Here is a 16,902-nt window from a genome sequence, read left to right on the forward strand (position 1 = left end):
AATCCTAGTAGGCTTAGGATTAGGTTTAATTATTCTGTTATATACACGTTTCTATTATTCTTGTATATATATATATATATATCGGATTTGGAAACTTGTGAATCAAGAAATCCCAGTCCTAGTCCTAATCTTAATCGTATTTGGTTTAAATTCTGAACTCTCTCCCCTATATATACACAGGTCTTTTTAGAATAGAAACCCCAAGTGTTATAGCTACTATTTCTCTTCTTGTTGAATTTGTTCTTCTAAGCGTTCTTAATTAGTGTTCAATTTTTTGATTTCCTTTGTTTCTATATTCATGGGCATGGCTTCCAGCAACGAAATTAGAGCACCACTTAAGCCACCAATGAGTTTCATGTTGCCCCACGACATTTTCCATGGCCCAAAACCAGCACACGAATGGTACGAACATATGGATAATCATGATTATGATGATAATGATGAGGAGGAGGAAGAGGAGGAGGAGGTTGGTTATTGTCATTTTCATAATGATTATTGTTATCATAATGATGGTGATGGTGATGGTGATGAGGATTATGATGATGGTTATGACGAGGATGATGAGGATGATGAGGAGGATGATGATGATGATGATGATGATGATGATGATGATGATAGTGTTTTCTCACTGCTTGTGCAAGATGAAATTGATCAACACGAGTTTGAAAGCTTCACAAGTGATCATTATTATACTCCGTCCCTGGATGGTCATGATCAAGATCCAACCGTTGATCAAGATGATGATCAAGATCCAACCCTTTATCTAGATGGTGATTATGACGAGGGCTATTTGACAGTGCCATTGTCCCCACCAAGATCTGTATTATACTTTGACTGCAACATGTGCATGAAAGTGGCAAGAGAGCCAGTTGTGACTTCATGTGGGCATTTATATTGCTGGCCTTGTTTGTACAGTTGGTTGAATATCTACAGCGCTCACAGGGAATGCCTTGTTTGCAAGAGTAAAGTGTTTGATTCTTTGATCACTCCTATTTACAACTGCAGAGACATCAACTCTGGCTTCAAAGTGCCACCAAGACCAGAACCAAAGGGGCTTCGTCTCTCTTGAACATTTTAGTTCATATGTAGCTCGGATTATATTTTGTTTTTTGATTATTATGCAATTCTTTTATTAGTTTATATAGATGCAAGAGTATTGTAATTCAGAAAGAAACTATATCAAATTTAGTTTATTTTATTATATTTCTTGCTTCTTTTTGTTGTGTGTGTTTGTTTCTTATTGATTTACCCTCTTATAGATTAGTCTCCTAATTTACCCAGAAAAAAAAACAAGTCTTATAAGAAATGGGCATTCAAAGAAAAAGATAGGACAATTGATAGAATTATTAGGCAAAGCAAAGTGTTTTAAGTATTTTATTTAGCATACCCAATTTAGGAATGAGATATGAGATCATTAAAACTTGTTGATGCTTGGAACATTTGAGGACTTACGTATTTGTCAATTAATACATTTTTTTTTTAAAAAAAGTATAAGTGATTGAGGGAGAGGGGGTTTACACAAAAAAATAAGGAGGTGAAAGAGCTTAACCAACTGAATTATACCCCACTATCCACGTTAGTATTTCTAAGCGTAAACATGTAAGATGAGTATGTGAGTTATGCTTCAATCCTTGAGCAATTATTGAATACTAAGATTTTATTAATCCTTGAGGTTTTTGCCATAAGTTCGATACACTATTGGTCATTTTTTATTTATTATTTATAAAATAAAAAAAATATACCTATGGAGACCATGGTAATCTAAATGGATTATCTATAATCATTATTCAATAATTTTTTGTTCTCATACACTATGTCATCATTGGGCTTGTATCTTTGGCAAAAACTTTTTGTAAGCCCAACCTAATTACATGCTAGGCATCATTCAATCCAACCTCTTTTTCTTTTTTCATATATAGAGGGTTATTGCGGTGAGTCATTCATATGTAGAGGTGATTTCTATTCGTAAATGCATATGGTTATCATAATGTAACACACATATTTCAATGGATGCCAATCAGTCATGCACCCAAGTTCAACTAAATACATCTTATTGCTGGACTAAAAATCAATGATCGAAAACGTTCAACTTTTAATTCATCATTCAAGGATAATCTATGCAACAAATTAGTTGAACCATGAAACTACTTATCCATATTTTCGTTTCAGTTTTATGTAAAGAATTTTGTTTGTTTTGCACATTTTATATGACCAAACGACTTCAAACTCTTAAAGGATAACTTAAAAGGTATATTGTTCTCATTGTTGAAATATATTATTGAGTAATTCTATAAAAATGTGTATACTTTTCTTACAATATGAACATTATTTATTAACATAGAAATTGAAATTGCAGAATTCCAGATTCACATATAACATTCTTGCAATTGCGGGATCCTGAAATTGAAGCTCTTGGTCTATATTGTTGTACATAAAATTTTATAACAATTAACTCCAAGCTCAACTCAATAATTAAACTCGACCCTTATGACTTTCTTGAGCAGGAGTCAATCTTTGCTTGCAATTTGTAAGCTCATTCATCCATGCACATATTCTATCACTCAAAACTCCAAAAGTCAGATGTGTCGCACGAGAGTGAAACGTGTGCGTTGGTCGATATGACACATCAACATTTGAAGCTGAAATTGGAAATAAATCCTCACACAACACAAGTCATAAAATACTGATAGCAAGCATCATATACATGAACTTATTTTCAATCAATCTCTATCTGGTCTAAATCTGGACCCCACACCTCAAAAAAACAAAACCAAAAAGAAAAAGACAATTAAAATCAGAAAAAATTGGGAAAAAATTATAATTTTGCTTGAGCTTGAGTTTTCTCTTTTGTCGAAAAAATTAAAAGAAAAGGCCAAGTAAGGCCCAATACACTGCACGACAAACCCGCCATCTTTTATTTTTTTACCCGGTCCTAGCCGTCCGGTTTCAGCAGCGTCGCCATCGTCGCAACGGTATACGTTCCGACGACGTCGTGGACCGTGAGATTGATTCCCAGATTGGCTGAAGGAAAGGACTATCCTCAATCAGGTAAACGTAATTTTGACCCCAAATTTTCAATTCTCTGTTTCTTCCTTCATGTTTGTTTTGTGTTCTGTTTGCTTGCTGGGAAAGTGTGGGGAATGAAAATAAAATGTAATAAATCACATTTTTTTAAGAGAAAACATGAGTACTTGAATGGCAATAGATTTATATGGAAAGGGTTTCTTTCTAATTGAATGGTTCTGTGAAAGACTGCATCTTTGAATAAAAATTGGGTTTTGTTGCTCATAGGGTCCTATTGTTGGCAATTTAAATCTGAAGCACACCTTCTTGTGGGAGTGTTAAGTTTCTGAGTTGTATGAGAATTTGTTATTCTCTAATGAACCAGACCAGAGGGTCTTCACTAATAGTTTGATCTTAAATTTAACCCCCCAAAAAAAGAGTGGTGCTTGGTGATTGTTGGTAACTTAGTATGAACAAGTTGGGTCTAGATGGGGTTACAAAATATCCAGTTTAGTCACTTTGGTTGGGTGTTCCATGTTAGAAGGGGCATTTCGATACCCCGGAATAGTGAAAACCAGTTCACTGTTGTAAATCTTGCATCCCTAAATTGGGGAGATTTGGTGAGGCGAATTTTGCAAGTTGTGGTACAACTACCCGTTTGAGCTGTTTGAGGAACCTTCATGTCAAAAGGCAATAGTAAAGATGATTTCAGGATCTGCTTGCAAATTATATATCGATCCATAAGGGATTCTTATGCTTAGCCTAATGCACATGACGTTTGAAAGTTCATATGTTTATTGGTCTGCTTTTAAGGTTATGATATGGACTTTTCTTGCGTTATAGGAATAATCTATATGATTCATGAACCCAGAGGCCATTATCTTTTTTCTAAGTCTTGTGCTTTCTACTATTTCTCTTTCATTTAATTTTATGTTCATATGTTTCAGAGTGCAAAGCATAGGCCCTAATCAAAGTTATACTCGACTTGTAATTAAAGAATGGCATGTTTAGCTCAACCTCCATTCATGATGTCTACCAATTCAGTTCCCAGAGTCCGCTCCCCAATGCAGAAAGTATTGAAAACCTCACATGCAGTACATTTACATACTCTGTCTCACATTCGGATGAAACATTCCCCTGTTTGCTGCACAAAACTGACTCGCTGGGAGCCCTCATCTGCCACATACACCCCCACCGAGAGTGCTGATGACAGCTTCTTAAATAAAACCACCAACATATTTGAAACCCTTTCTTCTGTTAGCACTGATGAAGCACAAGAAACCAACAGTGAAAAGCGTATTGATGCAAGTAATCAGACAAGACCAGAGGTTCAGTTCCTCAAATGGCCAATGTGGCTCTTGGGCCCTTCTCTTCTCCTCATCACTGGCATGGTGCCAACTTTGTGGCTACCGCTATCGTCCATATTCCTTGGCCCCAACATAGCCAGCCTGCTTTCCTTGGTCGGACTTGATTGCATATTTAATCTTGGTGCAACCCTTTTTCTCCTCATGGCTGATTCTTGTGCTCGCCCCAAACTCCCAGCACAAGCCTGCAAAAGCAAGCCTCCCTTTAGCTACCAGTTTTGGAATATGGTTGCAACTGTGACTGGATTTATCATTCCCCTGATGATGGCTTTTGGATCCCAAAAGGGTTTCCTCCAACCCCAGTTGCCTTTGATCTCATTTTCAGTTCTAATGGGTCCCTACCTTCTGCTTATTTCAGTACAGATACTGACTGAGATGCTGACTTGGCATTGGCAGTCACCAGTTTGGCTGGTGACCCCTGTAGTGTACGAGGCTTACCGGCTGTTGCAGCTGATGAGGGGATTGAAGCTTGGAACTGAGCTCAGTGCACCAGCATGGATGATGCATACAATTAGGGGACTGGTGTCCTGGTGGGTGCTAATTCTTAGCATGCAGCTGATGAGAGTTGCTTGGTATGCTGGCTTTACTTCTCGAACTCGTCATCAGCAACAGCGGCCTTCTGATGATGACTAGTGATATATACCCTAGCTTGGAAAAGAAAAATGAAATCAACGCTGGCTTTAAATATTTGTTTTGTTTTATAGGTGAAGGAATATGTGGTTTAGTGACGCTATTATTTGCTTTGTTCATATCAATATGCACAAGTGATGTATCTATGAGCTACAAAGAAATGTCGTGTCATGCAGTACAGGTCCTTTTTGTCTCAGTCTGTAAAGATCTCAATTTTCTTGTTGTGACCTTAAGGTGATCTTTAGCAATGCAACTATACATTTTTCTTGTCTATGTGCACTATGTTATGTCCCCAGAAAAATAAATTTCAGCATGTAATATTTGCTTGAAGAAAACTTTAGGATTCTGTTTCTATGGGAAGAGTCTCTAGTGGCAAAGTCAACCAAATTTACTATATCCCCGTACTTGAGTCATTGAATATGTCTTTATAAAACGTCACTTCTGCAAGCAACATCTGATAGCTTCTCTCCTTAGCTGCCGGAACTGAACAACCTACATTAATAAAAGGCATGAAATGAGCATGCCAAATTCTCTTTATCGTAGATTAAATTAAATAAATTTAATTGAAAATTCTCCTCACTGTAAATTAGATTAATTTAATCTAATTGGCTTTATTATAGTTATCTATTTTATATAAGGAGTTGTAGCTCAAGTGACTCAAAACATTTATCCGTAGTGGTTCAAGTTTAAATTTCCCTCTCTATTAATAAATAAATAAATAAAAATGAAAGTAAAGAGTGAAGTGAATTTTGGACGTAAACACAAAAACAATATTTTGTTAATGGAGGAATAAGAAAAAGACAAATATATCCTCCAACCTTCAATAGTAAACCGCCTGATACGAACCGAAGGAACGTCACAAACCAAAACCCGAGGCGAAAGAGAGACAAGGCAACAGTCCCACGTTGTTTCTTCGCATCTCTTTCTCTCACTCTTTGCATTTCTCGGAAACCACTCTTCAAATCATTTGAATCTCTATCTGTCTCATCCATTTTCCGTCACTGGAAAACCGCTCATCTCCTCTGTAAAACCACCAGTCTCTGTCTTCTCCGATCGCTTCAAATATGAGCACCGGCGAGCTTCTCAGCATCGAACCCCAAGAGCTCCAATTCCCTTGTAAACTTTCTCCAAACTTAACTCTCTTAAACTGTTTCTCTTTTGCTTTCAGATCCGGGGTTTTTTGTTTTCTCTGTTTTCACTGTTTCTGATTTTTCCTTTTATCTTTTTCTTTGGTTTTGATTCTTTTGATTTGAGCAAACAGTTGAATTGAGGAAGCAGATCTCTTGCTCTCTACTTCTCTCCAATAAGACCGATAGCTATATAGCTTTCAAGGTACTCAATTTCACTCTTCTTTTTTCTTCAGCAGACCATTTGAATTGTGGGTTTGTTCAATTTTGCCTGTTAGAGATTTGTAATCTTGATTTTGGTGTTATTGGTTGGTGTTTTAGGTAAAGACAACAAATCCCAAAAAGTATTGTGTTAGACCCAACACTGGGGTTGTGTCCCCAAGGTCTACATGTGATGTTATAGGTACACACACTATATTTCATGCTAAATTGGTTTCGCTTTGTGGTTAGTTCTGTGCTTAATTTTGATATCCCTATGTGCTAACATTTTAAATTTATGTGGGTTTAGTAACAATGCAAGCACAAAAGGAAGCACCTTCGGATATGCAATGCAAGGACAAGTTCCTTCTTCAGAGCGTAGTTGCTGGCCCCGGGGCTACCCCGAAGGATATCACTCCAGAGATGGTAGTCACATGACTTCTAAGTGGTTTTGTGTATGAGTTTAATTGTTTACTTAGCAAAATATGTGTGCAACTGAATTTTTGTGTTTGTTCATTTCAGTTCAATAAGGAGTCGGGGCATAATGTTGAAGAGTGTAAGTTGAGGGTTCTCTATGTTGCTCCGCCTCGGCCACCATCTCCGGTTCATGAAGGTTCAGAGGAAGGTTCGTCACCCAGGGCTTCAGTGGACAACGGGAGTGCAATTGCTTCTGAGTTTAAAGCTGTGAGTACTTCTTGATAGATCGTAAAAGAAAGAAAACAATTTATGTTTCCCTTTAACTGTAATATAATATGTTGTCATTATGTAATTTTGGTTTCAGGCTTCAAGAGCTTTTGCCGAGCAACATGAGCCTCAAGATAACTCATCCGAGGTATATTTTTATTTTAAACTATGTGGAATATTAAGTCTTGAACTTTGGAGGGTTGTATGGTTGTCACTTGAAGTTTGTTTGGAGGAAATTATAATTTTTTAATAAATGTTGGTTGTTTTGCATGATTTACAGTTGCATTTGTTTTATTTAGTACAATTCAACTAATAAAATGCTTCACTTAGTAGATGTGGATTAGGCCAGTTGGCCAGCATAGTGAGCCCGCCCCCTTGCACCCAAGTTCGAATCCCCCTCCCTGTAGATAGATTAAATTAGAGTAGTTCAGACTATTGGTTTTATTTAAAATAAAATAAAAATAAAATGCTTCACTCCATAAATTCATTAGCCAAGACTACATTTCAAACTTATAACCCTATCCAAGTGTGCTACCTTTCATGTTAACCATCCATAAGAACTTGAGCTATTCTTGAAACTCCCAATTTCAGAATTTAAACTGCCTTTGATCATCATGGAAAAGCATTTTAATGACCTGGCAGACCTGAGGGCGTGTGCTTTATGTTTCCAATTGGGGACTCTAGGCTGTTCTTACTTGAGTGTCAAAGATCAAGGTTAGTTGTATCTTGTGAAGTTGTTCAGATATTTTGGGCTATAGAAACAGAGAGAACTGCCTTGCTTGCCTTCCATTAGATTCTGTTGTTCATAAAGGCACTATTCCGAAGTTACCATTTTTCAATTATGAGGCCCTCCCTCAGTTCAGATTTTTGTGGAGCATGGGACTCCAGTATAGTTTGTAAGCCTTGTATTTGTGTAGTTTGAGAAATTTCACTTTGGAAAATGTCCTTTTGACAATACTGTATAGTGAGCTTAAGCATCGTTTCAACTGGATTATCCACTTCAAGTTTGTCATTTAGAGTCACTGCTGGTGACCATGCTGAATTTTCGTTGCCAATTATACCCTTGTTTATCCTTCTTCCAAGCATTGACATGGTGTACTTTTTAATAGTGGAGGATGTTTCTTATAATTGAATGAACTTGTGGGGTTGCTGCAATATTGATGGTGGTACATGGTAATTAATTTATTGAGTAATTTTTGTAATTGCAGACTAGGACACTAATTGTGAGGCTGACTGAGGAGAAAAATTCTGCTATTCAGCAAAATAACAGGCTTCAGCAAGAACTGGTGAGGGACATTTTATTTCAATCGTTCTAATGTCTAGTTGATATATATTTGAGGCTCATATCAAACCTGTTGGTGTTTGTTTTCTACTTTGTTGGCCCTCTCTTTATGGATGCGTATCTTTAGAAGTTTTCATGATTTTAAATGCTCATGAGAACTACCGACTTGAGCTAAATGGGCTGTGTAACTGTGTTAATAATGATATTTAGATTCTTGGCTGATTATATCTGAAACGCTTATTGAAATCTAGAAAGCTTCATTCTTCATTAAATGGCCTAGGTGTTTAAAGTTTTGGCAACATACTGAATATAATTTTTTACTGTGGCTATTTTGTCAAATCTTATCTGACAGCATATGATATTTCTTGGAACCACCATTCATGATAACATAACCACAATGACACGACACCTATGCACGTTTAAGCTGTGTTACAAATCTGTGTATAGAATTGAGCATCTTGGTGAAGGTGAAGACAAGATTGTCGAATTGTGTGCTATAGAAGGAAAGGGTGAACATTGTGAAAAGTGATTCATCTGCGTGAGACTTTTTAAATGCTATTTCATATTTGGGCCTTGTGAGGTGAATGGTTGGGTGTGGGATAATGTCAGGCTTAGCTTCGTATTTTGCCAATAATAAAAAATCTGGCTGTTTTAATCACCTCTGGATTATACCACTGGAAAATTCCTCCCATGATTTTATTGCAACCATCTGATTTAGTCATTGCCTAAGTATGCCTTTTGGAACTGGGGTAGCCTCTTGCATAATGAAGTCCTCTTCATAACATAAATGCCCATAATTTCAAAATAGTTACTACCTAAACCACACTGATTTCCTTTCCACCAGGTGATTATTGGACTTTCTCTGATCATGGAATCCATGATAAAGAGAAGATGTGATTAAAGTAAAAGCTTAGTTAATGACTTTGTGGTAGTTTAAATACTGACCATTTCAAAGTGTTTAATGTATTATAATTTCCTTATTATGTCTTAATATGCTGCCACATTTTTCTTTGTGGCTGTTATTAGAATAAAAGAAGGGGGATGGGATTAGAAACAATATATTTGAATTGTAAGAATTTCTACTTATATACAGCTGAAGTATATAGTTAATAGGCACATAGAACAAGGCATATTAACACTGTTTTTGGCCGTGTTTAATAACTATTTCAATTTTCATTCTCGATAAATAGTTATGGTTTCGATTACAGAAATTTATAGTAGCTTTCCAGAGAGACGATCTAACTAAAAGATTATCATTTTCAGGATCTTTTGAAGCGCGGGGCCAACAGAAGCAGTAGCGGCATCCCATTTATATATGTTGTTCTAGTTGGCTTGATTGGCATTATTTTGGGGTACCTTCTGAAGAAGACATGACCAGGCACTCCCTTTGCTGGACAATGAAATGTAAAAACAGGAAGTAAAAAAACCACCAGAAATTGAATGCGTGATTGATTAGCAGTAACTTTTGCTTATCGTATTACCAATCTGTATTGACAGTAGAGAACGTTGTGAAATGTGCGACTTTTAGAGGGAACTTTGGGTCATTGTATTAGCTGGTGTCGACACCAAGGTAACTTGTTTAAGCGGGTTTTGTAATTGACAATGGAAATTGAAAGTTTTCCTTTGTGTGATCACCTTCGTGAACATTGTTTGTGTTTCTTTCCCCCAATGAAATAATTGTTATGGATTGACTGTAGTGTTGTGAGATAATCGGAATTGAAGAGTTGATTTTAATGTGGTCTGAAACAATTTGTGTTTAGGTATTGTCTTGCAGATTTTATACTTATGAATGGGGTAACATGTCATTTTCATACTTGGTAGGTGCAAACATTGGAAAGAATAGGTTTTCTATCCCTTTTCTCATTCTTTAGTTTTTAACCTAAGAATTTGATAGAGAAGGAAATGGGTGGATGATAATGGCATATTTGTGTACTATAACACAATTTCTATGCTTAATATTTTCAAAACGAATGGAAATGGGTACGAGATTCCAAAAATCTCATTCCGCCAAGCAAATTCTAACATAATTAGTTAAATGAGTTAATGCAAGTTAGAATTTTCAGTTTCCAGCCAAAGCACACACCCTGAAGTTAAAACAGTAAGCACCACCCTTCCCGTTCTTGAAAGTATCTTCACCTCGTTTTTGCCCACCTGTTTGTGTATCAACTCACATAAACCGAAACAGATTCCGGTATCATCTTACATCTGCTTCCAACCTTCAAAGATATTATGTACCTTCTAATCCTCTGAAATTTAAAACATTCTTTTCAGTTCACAATCGCTTTCAACCCATCAAGACTGTTCAGGCTCTTTTATCATGTTGCAACGAACAACAATCTTCCGAAACTCATCCAAACTCAGCTGCAATACATTGCAAATCATATCCAAAACTACATTTATCAGCCTAGAAAAATACTTAATTCTTTTCAATTCAATTCAAAGAAAGGAAGGAAAAAAAAGTTTAAATTAGTAGAGATGTTAAAGGGAAACAAAAAAGTTGCTTAAACATTCAGAGCAGCAGGAACTGACCTTCCCATCACCATCACTATCAAAACAGCGAATCATGTCAGCCAACTCCTTATCAGTCCACATAAAATCATGAGCAGTTGCCACTCTTTGTAAATCCCGTAGAGAAAGTCCTCCATTGCAGTTCTCTGCATGCCAGGAGCAATGACCAAGGTTAAGAACACTTGTGCATATTTCTACTTTGGCTCGGTAAGAGTTGACTGTACTACTCAAAAGCATATGAAATTTGAGTAGGAAACATATATAAACTAAGAGAATGTGCCACAAGTTTCATAGTAAGACATAAGAGAAAGTGAAACCAAAACTCCACCATGGTCAGATGTGCGCTATCCAATGTAGCAATGGGTTTTCTCTAAACATGCTCATCGGAGAAGTCTCAAATGCAAGCGGTTAAAAGCTTTCTTCACAAAGTCAAACATCAACCAAGCAAGACTTAAGCTAATAGAAAGATATTCTTCTCAAGATGGCATTAAATCAGATAACTACTCAAATGTATATAGCATGCTGTGGGAGCTATAATTATCAGCAAATGACTAGACAAAACCAGATCTAGTATCCTGTTATTATTGACCATTTCTTTGTACTATTAGCTTCATAACCAACCTTATTTATCGCTTTTGGGATGCTTCTGTTCTCAAACCATGAAATTGTTTTAAAGATGCAGTGAGATCTATGTTAACTAGTGCGAATTGTGCTTCATGTAGGGTATTACCATTAGTAAACATAAAGAAAGGGATGATGAGCAACTGTGCATCGTCTCTCCTTAATGTACCCACTTCGAGAGTAAATAAGCATCGCCTAATCCCCACTCTAGTCTCTACAAGACAAAGATAATAGAATTTACCATCAAACTGGAAGAAATGCAAAACCAACTCATCCTCTGTCATCTGCAGCCGACTAGCAAACTGCCGAACACAAATCAAAGAAAACCACCAAAATGGGACAGTCGGCTAAGAACAATAGGAGAAAGGAGAAACATCTCTGCTTAAGATAACAAACCGATTTTTTCCTCTTCCTCCCTGTATCTTCCGGAATCTGATTGTTTCCCTTTCTTTCGTTAACCTTAGCATTATCCACATTAGGGCGCTGTAAAGGCCCACTATGTGCCACAGCTGAAACTTCTACCGACCCTTGTAATGACATAGCAATTGCCTGCACATGAATGCAAATGGATGAGTATAGTTGTCTGAATAATCGCCTAGGACCAGTATCATAGCAGTTGGTTAAGGGTCACACTATTAATCTACACTGGGCAATGAGAAATTATTTGTGTTTAACAAGATACTGAAACATACCTGCTTCAACGCCTCGTCATCATTGATGAAATCGTTGTTACTCAAAATACTTCGGGGAAGAGCCTTCTTAGATTTTGAACCTTTATTCTTCACCTGGATAGAGATTCAGCAAAGAAAGAATTTAAAAAGTCAGCCAACTAGTAGAGGTCATGCCATAGCATATGTCTTTCTATATAATGAGAAAACTTGCTGACCAATCCAAGGTGTCAAATTAGAACGTCTTGTCTTCTCAATTCGTACATTGAAGCTTTGTTTACCTTTAAATCAACTATCACTATTATAAAACTCTCATGCAGAATCCTGAATGCACCCAATCTAGACCCACCTGTGCACTGCATGGCTCCACCAGACTAGCAACTTTAGTTCATAGTCTTCTAAGGGATCAATCCACTAAATTGGTTTCAAATTCAAAGGTTAGTCAAGAAAACACGAGAATCTCCCCCATTGTTTAAGAACTTCACATAACTCTCCTTATTTGGTGAAAAATCTAATGTCCCTAAGTTACAACTTACACTGTCAATTTCGCATGTTCCTTTTCTATATTTGATTTCAATTATGAAACTCTTCTATCCATATCCATAGTTGAAGCATCAATAGATGACAGCTATCTTAAAACGTATATTCATTCTTTCCACACGTATGCATTGTTGTATCTGGAAAAAATACAAACTTTCTTTTTTATACATAATGTATATCTCACCAAAGAAAAAGCAAAACAGAAACAAAGATAAAGTATACCAATTCACCAATTCATACAGTAAAATCTCCAGACACACAGACGTACACAGAACACGAACTAACCTTTTTTCTGCGTGACCCAGATGTTTTTTCACCCAAATAATCATCGTCATCATCCTCCTCCATAGCTTCCTCCTGGCTAGAATATGAACAAGATTCCTCCTCTTCAGGCCTATACTCTTCATCGTCCTCAAAGACCTTGGCTTTCCCCTTCTGCACCTTCTTGTTCTTTCTCTTCCCATTCTGGCCCGAACCCATTACGGAAGAAGCAATTTTAGGCAGACCTAGAGCCTCCATTCTTTCCCTGTTTTCTGCAATTCTCGATAGCCTCTGCTTCTCGTACTCTGAGACTGATGATCCCACTCGGTCTTTTTGGCCATTGCTGGGCTTTCCCACCTCCTCTGACTCTGAGCTTGAGTTCTCGGAGGTTTCTTCGTGTTCCGTGTCTGAGAGATCGTGTTTGGGCATTTTGGATTATGAGAATGGAGCTGTGAGATTATCAGATTCTGGCAAATTCGCTATGCGAGGTCTCAACCGAGAAGAATAGGTTTCGCGGAGTTCACAAACATGTATAACGACACGTCGTTCAAAAGTTCGAGCCGTAGCTTGAATTAAATCGTTGTTGCTGTTGGTCCAATATTTGGTTATTGTTGTAAAAGAATAAAAGAATAAACATGTGGAGCCCACTAACTATTCATTACTGTTCATTACTGTTCATTTGGCGGCTTGATAGAGTTTTCATTACTGTTCATTACTGTTCATTTGGCGGCTTTGATAGAGTTTGTCTGTCACGGGTGAACAGTGATGAATAGTGATGAATAGTGATTATTTCAGCCTATAAATAAGAAGAGAAACGGAAAGAAGAAGAGAAGAAAAAAGAGAAAGGAAGAGAAGGAAGAAAGAGGAAAGAGAGAGCAGAGAGAAATTCTCCTAGAGAGAAAATTCAGTGAGCCACATATATTGTAAACACTAAACTTGTAGCCCTATTATTTTACATAGTGGAAAAGTTACTACTGCTGCTCTCCGAGGACGTAGGCATAGCCGAACCTCGTTAAATGCTGTGTCTCATCTACTTTACGTGCAGCTCTGAATTATCGCCCATATTCTAGGTTATTTTATAACACGTTATCAGCACGAGAAGCTCTCAGGTATAATTTTTGTGCTGCACTATTATTTATAATACTAACCATTATGTTGATGTAAAGAAGAAAAGCCAACGCATCTAGCTTTCCACTAATATATATATATATATGAAAAGTTGATGGTAATATAATATACTATATTTATCTGCTTTTCTATTACTAACCATTAACAAAAATGGACCCTTGGTAATACTAAACATATTATCAGTGGGAGACCGTTACTAATACTAACAATTTAATTTATGAATTTAAATTACCGCACATTTACATTTATTTAAAAGGGTGGTGCGGGTTTATCGTCCACGCCTTTACGTTCATTTAAAAGTATGGAGCAGAATTAGTGCCCATACACGCACGTTTAATTTATGAATTTAAATTACCGCACATTTACATTTATTTAAAAGGGTGGTGCGGGTTTATCGTCCACGCCTTTACTTTTATTTAAAGTGTGGTGCGGGTTTTATCGTCCATACCAGTAATTTATTTACCAGCAATTTATTTTATAGACTAAATGTGCTGTATGATGAGTTTTTACAGTATGCAGATCAGGACCAGCAATTCCTTGATCCTCATCATACAATTACATCAGGACTTGAAGATCCTTGATGATGATATTGATATGAGAGCTGGCAGTCTCTCCGGTACTATACTTGTAAACATGTGATTGGACTTAAAGGTCCTTGATCCCTGACATGTGAATAAGGACCTGGGGTTCCTTAATGATGTAATAGTACCGTATTGGTTCATAGTGCCGTACACATGGATGATAACTGTACTGGCAGATGTATTGTACACATGAATAGATATGTATTCATGACTTGATGAACAGTACTATTCACATGAATAGTGACGTATGCATAAATATGAACCATTTTGGGTAAACCGTCACTATATACAAAAGGGAACCTGCAGTTTCATGGTGCCGTACACATTGATGATAACTGTACTGGCAGATGAATAGATACGTATTCATGACTTGATGAATAGTACTATTCACATGAATAGTGACGTATGCATAAATATGAACCATTTTGGGTAAACCGTCACTATATACAAAAGGGAACCTGCAGTTCCTTAAACTCATGGATGAGAAATTAAATGAGATGCCAGAAGTTCCTCAAAATATGGACAATTATGTAAGGGCTTGAAGTCCCGGAATATGTACAGAAAATTGTAAAAATGTCCATACCATGAGAATATGTGGCTTTGGCCTGAAGTTCAAAATTTAAGAGTATTGAGGTATTATTACAAATTGTGGTACACCACATATTTCTTTAGCATAAGAAGATGATGAATTTAATAAAGTTCGATTCTGTTATAATCGACACCTCAAGGAAGAAATATATTTTGTGAATTCCGGTTGTTAAGAATACACCGCGAAATGGATAATATCAATATAAACTTCAAATAATGAATTGATGCTCCCCACATATTTTATTATACCTGGGCCAGAAGCCCATGGATCCAAATATATGAGAGATCCTGAACTTGAAGTTGTGGGTATATAGTAGTTAATGCTCTTCACTACTATATTGCGATATTATCGTGGCTTTTACTCAATTCATATTTCATGTCCATTTGAAAAGGGCAAATAAATTCTGAGTTTTGTGCCCAGGCCAAAAGTTCCGGGCTACCATGCAATTTGGGAGAGACAATGTGGTTATTTGAACCTATAAGGCACAAGGTTCCAAACCGTCATTTTGAAAAGACGTAAAAACCACAGGTGCAAGTTTAAGAATGTGCGCAATTATTATTACAGAAACATACAACAGATAGATTTTTTCCACCTGCAATGAAGGTGCAGGCCCTGTAAAATCTATAAAATTACATTATGTTCTGGAAGCCTCTGAAGGAAGAGGACGGCGCCTCTTAAGCTTAGCCATGAGCTTCTCGTGGTCTCCCAAAATTCTTTCATTGGAGACCTGCAGCATGTCTAGCCTTCTCAGTGTATCAACTGAGTACGAACTCACCAGTTTCAACAAGGAATTATTCTCTCCTTTAAGTTTCTCAACCTCCTGTTGAGACTCATGAAGCATTCTTTGGAGAGACGAATTTTCAGTTGTCAGCTTCTCAACCTCGTTTGCTCTAACACGCAAACGATCAGCCATGTTAGAAACAGAAACAGCACTCTGAATGCTAAAAGCCATTGAGTCATCAATAGCCTCTTCCTCAGACCTCCCTGTTAACAGCATTTCATCCATTGGAGTAATGAAATTCCTAGCTACTATGACAGCAGTAGCATCATTCATCATCACAGAATCATTAACTGTGAGATGACGATTTTGGGATACAAAGGATGGACGCCAAACTTTGGCGTCACTGTTTGCTGTTGGAGCATCATTTAAATTGAAATAATTTGGGCAGGAAGAAGAGGAAGCCATTTTTGAGAAGGTTTCGAAGAAAGTCTTAGGAAAACTAAAGTTTCAGAAAATGAAGAAATTTGAGTTGAAACGCAGTTGCTCCAATCAAGTTTTACAAAGGCTATATCTATAGGAGGAAATATGGCTACTGTTTTTCAGGACCCCAATATCTTCTCGAATCCCCATATTATCTTTTTCTTTCCTAGAGTCCAAAACTTCACGTGGCCTCTAATAATGCCTGTCGGCACTTTCGGCGTTTTCAAGCATTATTTTCAAAGCCGATCTTGCTTTACGGATTTCACGGAGCTACTTTTTCAAAAGCATCCCGAAAATCTCGCACTTTTTCAACAGCATCCCGAGAATCTCGCAATTTTCCTATGGTTAATTTGAAATTCACCGGTTCTACCTATTCATTGTATTTGTGCATAAATGTGTTACTAACGAAATTTTATTTGCAGAAGACATCCAGTTTACTCCATACCTAGTGATGCGATATCTACTTGTTTTTCTTATCAGTAAGCACTTAATATGCCTGAGAAGCAAGACTATCTCT

The 16,902-nt window shown here is 37.0% G+C and overlaps 4 protein-coding genes across 5 annotated transcripts; 3 read left to right on the top strand and 1 right to left on the bottom strand.

Moving 5' to 3' along the window:
• Window positions 413–1,069, top strand: LOC109947414. Its single transcript, XM_020557375.1, has 2 exons — window positions 413–545; window positions 642–1,069. The coding sequence occupies exons 1-2, from the start codon at window positions 413–415 to the stop codon at window positions 1,067–1,069; spliced, it is 561 nt and encodes a 186-aa protein (XP_020412964.1).
• On the top strand, window positions 2,577–5,332 carry LOC18787723. The gene is made up of 2 exons (XM_007218260.2): window positions 2,577–3,048; window positions 3,951–5,332. Exon 2 carries the CDS (start codon window positions 4,002–4,004, stop codon window positions 4,998–5,000), a length of 999 nt encoding a protein of 332 aa, XP_007218322.1. The 5' UTR covers window positions 2,577–3,048; window positions 3,951–4,001; the 3' UTR covers window positions 5,001–5,332.
• LOC18784918 (vesicle-associated protein 1-2) lies at window positions 5,840–10,022 on the top strand. The gene is made up of 8 exons (XM_007218166.2): window positions 5,840–6,113; window positions 6,259–6,329; window positions 6,446–6,527; window positions 6,633–6,748; window positions 6,845–7,006; window positions 7,104–7,154; window positions 8,215–8,292; window positions 9,552–10,022. Exons 1-8 carry the CDS (start codon window positions 6,062–6,064, stop codon window positions 9,660–9,662), a joined length of 723 nt encoding a protein of 240 aa, XP_007218228.1. The 5' UTR covers window positions 5,840–6,061; the 3' UTR covers window positions 9,663–10,022.
• LOC18784834 (DNA topoisomerase 1) lies at window positions 10,196–13,435 on the bottom strand. Of its 2 annotated transcripts, XM_020557519.1 has the most exons (7): window positions 13,092–13,435; window positions 12,911–13,055; window positions 12,110–12,202; window positions 11,814–11,966; window positions 11,659–11,719; window positions 10,818–10,942; window positions 10,196–10,649 (listed from the first exon to the last, which is right to left on the bottom strand). In XM_020557519.1, the coding sequence occupies exons 1-7, from the start codon at window positions 13,313–13,315 to the stop codon at window positions 10,581–10,583; spliced, it is 870 nt and encodes a 289-aa protein (XP_020413108.1). In that variant the 5' UTR covers window positions 13,316–13,435; the 3' UTR covers window positions 10,196–10,580. The 2 variants fall into 2 exon arrangements, with proteins under 2 accessions (XP_020413108.1, XP_020413107.1); XM_020557518.1 differs by having other exon boundaries at window positions 12,911–13,434.

This window comes from Prunus persica, chromosome G2, assembly GCF_000346465.2.
Source record: "Prunus persica cultivar Lovell chromosome G2, Prunus_persica_NCBIv2, whole genome shotgun sequence".
Lineage (NCBI taxonomy): Eukaryota > Viridiplantae > Streptophyta > Magnoliopsida > Rosales > Rosaceae > Prunus > Prunus persica.